At 39.4% G+C, this 6,777-nt stretch overlaps 1 protein-coding gene across 1 annotated transcript; it reads right to left on the reverse strand.

The window, feature by feature from the left end:
• Positions 1–436: 436 nt before the first annotated feature.
• On the reverse strand, positions 437–1,331 carry LOC135273626 (ribosome biogenesis protein NSA2 homolog). The gene has a single exon (XM_064372860.1). The coding sequence runs from the start codon at positions 1,234–1,236 to the stop codon at positions 448–450; it is 789 nt and encodes a 262-aa protein (XP_064228930.1). The 5' UTR covers positions 1,237–1,331; the 3' UTR covers positions 437–447.
• Between the last annotated feature and the right edge of the window lie 5,446 nt (positions 1,332–6,777).

The following is a 6,777-nucleotide window of genomic DNA, read 5'->3' on the forward strand; positions in this document are numbered from 1 at the left end:
CCCCTTGTCAGATGGATAGTTTGCAAATATTCTCTCCAATTTTGTGGGTTATCTTCTCACTTTGTGGATTGTTTCCTTTGCTGTGTAGAAGCTTTTTAACTTGATGTGATTCCATTTCTCCATTTTCACTTTGGGGTCTCTTGACCTCGTGATCCACCCACGTTGGCCTCCCGAAGTACTAGGATTACAGGTGTGAGCCACCACGCCCGGCCAGGTGTGTGTGTTTTTTTTTTTTTTTTTTTTTTTTTTCAATCAATCATCAGTTTTATTAACATGGGGGTCTAAGTAGATTTCAAAATAAAGACCATTTATACAATAGGACCATTTTAATGTTTACAATAAATCTCTTGATTGCAGGTATGTATGGCTGTTCGGTAGTATTCAGAAACGTTACAGTAATGGCAGTTTTTCCAATTGGTGTGTAGTCCTCTATATATTAAATTGCTGTCAAACCAGTAAGACTGCATTTATGCATCCATCATTTTCAGGATTGTTCGTAACCTGGGCATACTTTCCCCAAATAACTTTGCCTCCTTGTGTCACAAGACCCAATTCGCTCACATTTACCTCAATGACGGTACCTTTGGTAATAACACCCAAAGTTGTATACAGTGGGGATGAGGGATTCTTCTTTACACCAAGTATTGGTAGGCAAAAGGTGGCTTTTAGTTCAGGATGGGTCACATGGGCTTTCTTGAAACGCAAGCCCATTGGCCTTATGAATCTTTCATATTTAGGTGGTTTTCTTGTAAAGCCATCTCCAACAAAGCATACTTTAGTAACCATCCTCTTCCATGCCTTCTTCTTTCTCTTTCCTGTTCGAATAACTTTTAATACTTCTGTTTCTCCCTGGGCACGGAGACTCCCTTTAGGCAGAGGGACTTCCCATTTTCCCGCCTTCTCTTTTCGTTTCTGTTTAATCATATTGGAAAGTACTTTAGCTCGAGATTGTCCTTCTCTGTCCAGCAGATAGGCAGGTACTGCTCCCTGGGGAGTCTTCTCATCATTCTTTTGTTTGGTGTTTCTTTTTTCATGCATCTTGATAGTCTTTTTCATTTGTATTTTCTCAGCGTGGCGCTGTTTATGGTAAAGCTTAGCTTTCAGACCAATCATTTTCTTTGCCTTCTTTGAACGTTCATGAGCCTCTCGACTTTCCTTCTTTCTCTTTTTCTCATGGTAATCCAAACGGTATCCATAGCGTTTACGATGTAATTCAATATATTCGTTCTGTGGCATGGTGATGGCCGCAGAACCGCCACGAGGGGCCCCTGGGGTGTAAAAATGCTCTTAATTTTCGGGTCTCCGAGACCCACGAGCCGACACCACGCCGGCCGCAACAGGAAAAACGTGTTTTTTTTTTTTTTATCTCATTGTAGACTATTTCTGCCTCCTTGGTGTCATTATGTAACTACTCTGCCCCTGAGTATCTTAGTATATGAGATTGTAATTGCCCTTAGTGTTTACAACAGTGTACTTGTGGTTTTCTGTTACTTGTGGCCCAGAGAATCCTAACTGATACTTGAGAGAGAGAATCTGATTGACTCAGCTTGATTTAATTTTCAATCTTGGGTTCATCATCAGAGGAAGGGAGACAGGGTCATATGTTGCAGGCAAAATCCCTTGAGGCCTACTTCTACACATTGGGGATATTCTTAGAAAAGAAGGAATTTGGAGGAGTCAAACATCTTCCTAAGAAGTGACTACTATATTCATTGTAGAAATTCAACCATGAGAACCTGAAAAATAAATATTAAAGGAAGAGGGAGACAGCCTGAAAATTCCTCAGACGCAGCCAATGTCCAGCACTGTTACTACTTTGTGAACATCCCACCGGAATTCTTTAAAACATACAATATAGACATATGTAAAGTTATTTAGCAAGATTGAAGAAACCTTACAGGCCATTGAGCTAGACACCTATGTCTATGGAACTCAGGCAGTAATGCACTCTGGCACATGGCTTTGTCTTTGGGTCCTCTCAACAAGTCCTTTGGGTGGTCTTCTCCCAGGTTTTCTTTGCCATTACCTACTTCCCTGATGCTAAGACCTTGGTTTCATTCTGTTGTCACATAAGACCACTCTTCCTGGACCTTACCCTGCACTTCAAAATTCATTCCTTTCTTTTTCATGGCCCCCAAGCACATTCTTATTCCCTCTGTTCCCTGCTCATCTGTGGGTTTCAAGAAGGAAAGAATATAACCAACTCATTCTCACCAAGATGTCAATAGTGTATTTTCTCTTAACATGTTAGTCCTTCAACAGATGTCTCTTAGAAAGAGGTTTGCTGGATGAAGCAAAGCCTTAAACCGATAAACAAATATCTAATGGATTTTTTCTGCCAAGAGACCTGAGGCAGGACAGATCAGAGACCAGCAGGCTGCGGTGGCAAGGAGCCAGCTAGTATCTCCCTGAGGGTTTCCATTTGTGCTGGCTTTTCCTTTGAAGAAAGGGTCTACAGATTGAAAAGTTGCCCTGCATCCTTTTCACTTAAGCTTGATGGCACTGTAAGTTATCTCCTAAAATTTTATGTCAGGCTCAGCTTCTAGGCTAACTTCAGCAGATCAGCCCATAGAACTTTCTGCCTTCAAAGAAAAAGTACTTCTAGAAAGAAGCATTTGCCATTTTCCTTGGTAGAGGGAAGACAAGTCATGAAGACCTTTCATAACAAAGTTTCAGACACCTAGTATGGAGACTGTGGACATATTTTTAGCTAAGATTTGGGACCATCCCCAACATCCCCAAATGATGCCACGTATCAGCCTCCTATAAGGGAATCCCATCTTAGGTAATATTAGATTTTTTTAAGTTTCCTCTAACCAGTTTATAACAAAACTCCATGAATGGAAACACACACAAAGTTAATGGAGTTGACATGATGATGGTCTGTTCTCCCTTGAGTACAGTGGCATGGTCTTGGCTCACTGCAACCTCTGCTTCCTGGGTTCCAGCGATTCTCCTGCCTCAGCCTCCTGAGCAGCTGGGATTATAGGCACATGCCACCACACCCAGCTAATTTTTGAATTTTAGTAGAGATAGGATTTCACCATATTGGCCAGGATGGTCTCAATCTCCTGATGTGATCCACCCACCTGGGCCTCCCAAAGTGCTGGGATTACAGGCATGAGCCACCACACCCAGCCTCTTTACTTCTTTTTTCAGGCTAGGACTGATCCTGGACAAAACCATCCCTTCCATTTTCTAGGACCAGATTTCTAGGCACCTGAATTTCTGCTTTCTTATCCTTCCTGTGTTTTCTCCAGCCTGGGATTACTGTGCCCAACCTCCTGGGCTCCCTTCTTTCCCTGCCACACCACTCCCCCAGTTTAGCTGGCTCTAACTTTCATCATCTCTAGGTACAAGGCTTCAACTAACTAATATGATTAACTAATCAGTGTTATAGTGTGGCAGTGGAGGAAGACTATGGGTTCTCCTGGGTAACCAGTGTTCTGTATCTAGAGACGTTTAGAGACAAAATGCCAGGCAAATGTTTACTCTCTACGTTAGAGAATATAGATTGGTGACGTTACTAAGTGCATTTTTTTTAGCGGAGAGGTTAAACAGGTGGTAACCAGACTTTAAAATCACCAAAATGTATTCCTAAATTAGCTCTGTCTGGACATCTGTTTTTTCTCTTCTCTGCCTTCCTGTCCATCATTCTGCTTCCTCTTTTCTAACTTCCTCTTTCTCCTGGCATTTACTTCCTTTTTCCTCAGGTTATTAATATTTAACATCAATATATCCCAGAGTTAGATCAATCTGATAAATACAAACAAAACCTCAATTGCTCCATTTATAAAATCAGGATTATTTTAGTTCTGAGAGCATAGCCAAGAGAGTGTTAGTTTTCTCCATCTGAAATATTTTATAAACTCCATATACCGTAACATGTACATATTAGTTAAATAAATTTAAAAAATAAAATGAACTCCATGTACCCATGTTTGCCCCTTGTTTGCCTCTCCCTTGTCCCACTTACTCTCGGATGACCATTATCCTGAAATTGCTTGTGATTCTCTTGTTTTTATGTTGTTTTTACCATATATCATTATAACCCTAAACAATAAATAGTTCATATGTGCATGTTTTTAGACTTCATATAATATACTTGTTTTTATACTTTATATAATATACTTTGTACACACTTTGGCAACTGGCTTTTCCTTTCAATGTTATGTTTATAAGATTCAGCTCTTGGTCAGGCATGGAATCCTAGCATTTTGGGAGGCCTAGGCATGAGGATCGCTTGAGGCTAAGAGTTCAAGACCATCCTGGGCAATATAGTAAGATACTGTCTCTACCAAAAAAATTATTTTAAATATTAGCCAGGCATAGTGGTGTATGCCTGTAGTTCTAGCTACTCTGGAGGCTGAGGTGGGAGGATTGCTTGAGCCTGGGAAGTCAAAGCTGCAGTGAGCCATGATTGCACCACTGCACTGCAGCCTGGGCAACAGAGCAAGCCTCTATCTCAAACTCCAGTCAAAATGGCTTATATCAAAAAGGCAGGCAATAACAAATGCTGGCAGGGTTGTGGAGAAAAGAAAACTCTCGTACACCGTTGGTGAAAATGTAAACTAGTACAACTATTATTAGTATAACAGTTTGGAGGTTCCTCAAGAAACTAAAAATTGAACTACCATGTGATCCAGCAGACCCACTGCTAAGTATATATGCAAAAGAAAGGAAATCATTATATCAAAGAGATATCAAAGAGATATCTGCATTCCAATGTTTGTTGCCCACTTTTACAATAGCTAAGATTTGGAATCAACCTAAACGTCCATCACCAGATGAATGGTGATGGATAAAGAAAATGTGGTATATATACACAGTGGAGTACTACTCAGTCATAAAAATATATGAGAACCTGTCAGTTGCAACAACATGGATGGAACTGGAGATCATTATGTTAAGTGAAATAAGCCAGGCACAGAAAGACAAACTTCATTTGTTCTCACTTGTTTGTGGGATCTAAAAATCAAAGCAATTGAACTCATGGCACAGGTAGTAGAAGGATGGTTACAAAAATGGTTAGAAAAAATGAATAAGGATAGGCACAGTGTCTTATGCCTGTAATCCCAGCACTTTGGGAGGCTGAGGCAGGTAGATTGCTTGAGGTGAGGAGTTCAAGACCAGCCTGGCCAACAGTGTGAAACACCATCTCTACTAAAAATATAAAAATTAGTGAGCCATGGTTGTGGGTGCCTGTAATCCCAGCTACTCGGGTGGCTGAGGCAGGAGAATCACTTGAACCTAGGAAGTAGAGATTGCAATGAGCTGAGATTGTGCCACTGCATTCCTACCTGGGCAACAGAGCAACACAGGAAAGAAAAAGAAAAAGAGAGGAGAGGAGGAAAGAGAAGGAGAGAGAGAAAGACAAGGAGAGAGAGGAAGAAAGAGAAAGGAAGGAAGGAAAGGAGGGAGGGAGGAAGGGAAGGAGGAAGGGAATAAGACACGTTATTTGATACCACATTAACTTAAATAGTATAAATGGATTGTTTTTAGCTCAAAGGATTAACGCTTGAGGAGATGGATGCCGCATTCTCCATAATGTGCTCATTTCACATTGCATGCCTGCATCAAAACATCTCATGTACCCTGTAAATATATACACCTACTATGTGACCACAACAATTAAAAATTTAAAAAGAAGAAAGACTCCATTTAAAAAAAAATTCATCTTTATTTGAGTAGCTGTAGTTTATACTGTTCCATGGGAATCTACAGCATAGACACTATTTCATATCCATCCTTTTGTTGGGGGATATTTGAATTGGAAACTCAATGCATTCATTATATATGTCATGAATATATATGTTTTGTGAGCATATAAATGGATTTCTATTGGTTATACATACAGGGAGTAGAATCACCGAGTATGCCCATCTTTACCTTTATTACATAATGGCAAACTGTTTTCCATAGTAGCTATATCCATTTACATTCCCATCAGTGGTATGTGAAAATTCTAGTTGCTTCACTGTCTTGCTAGTATTTGATATTTTCCAACTTTTAGTATGTGCCAATATGGTGGATGTGAATGTTATCTCTTCATTATCTTAATTTGTATTTCTCTGATTATTAATAAGGTTAAGCATCTTTTCATGTTTATTGGTCATTCATATTTCCTGTCTATGAAATGTTTGTTCATGTTTCTGCTCATTTTTCTATCAGGTTGTTTTTTCTTTTTATATTGATTTGTAAAATTTTTATGAATTCTAGATGCCAGTGATTTGTTGGTTATGTGTGTTGCAAATACCTTCTTCCAGATTATGACTTGTCTTTTCATTTTCTTAATGGTGATCTTTTAATGATCAGGAGTTCTTAATTTTAATGTAGTAAAATTAATCACACTTCCTCAGTTAGAATTTTGTGTATTTTATTTAAGAAAACTAAGGTCATAAAAATATTCTCTCATAATTTATTCTAAAAGTTTAGCTTTTCACGTTTGCATCTTTAATTTAAACTGGAATTGAAGTTTGGATAGTAAAAAAGAATAAGATCGTGTCTTTTGCAGGAACATGGATGGAGCTGGAGGCCATTATCCTTAGCCAACTAACACAGGAACAGAAAACCAAATGCCACATGTTTTCATTTATAAGTGGGAGCATAATGATGAGAACTCATGAACACAAAGAAGGGAACAATAGGCACTGGGGCCTACTTGAGAGTGCAGGGTGGGAGAAGGGAGAGGAACAGAAAAAGATAACTACTGGGTACTAACCTTAATACCTGGGTGATGAAATAATCTGTACAAGAAACCCCCATGCCCCATGACAT

The sequence above is a fragment of the Aotus nancymaae genome, unplaced genomic scaffold (genome assembly GCF_030222135.1).
Source record: "Aotus nancymaae isolate 86718 unplaced genomic scaffold, 86718_ANA_hifiasm-v0.15.2.pri h1tg000008l, whole genome shotgun sequence".
Lineage (NCBI taxonomy): Eukaryota > Metazoa > Chordata > Mammalia > Primates > Aotidae > Aotus > Aotus nancymaae.

What these genes read in the sequence shown, in the direction of transcription:
- LOC135273626 (XM_064372860.1), bottom strand. Translation starts at nt 1,236, where the DNA reads ATGCCACAGAACGAATATATTGAATTACATCGTAAACGCTATGGATAC.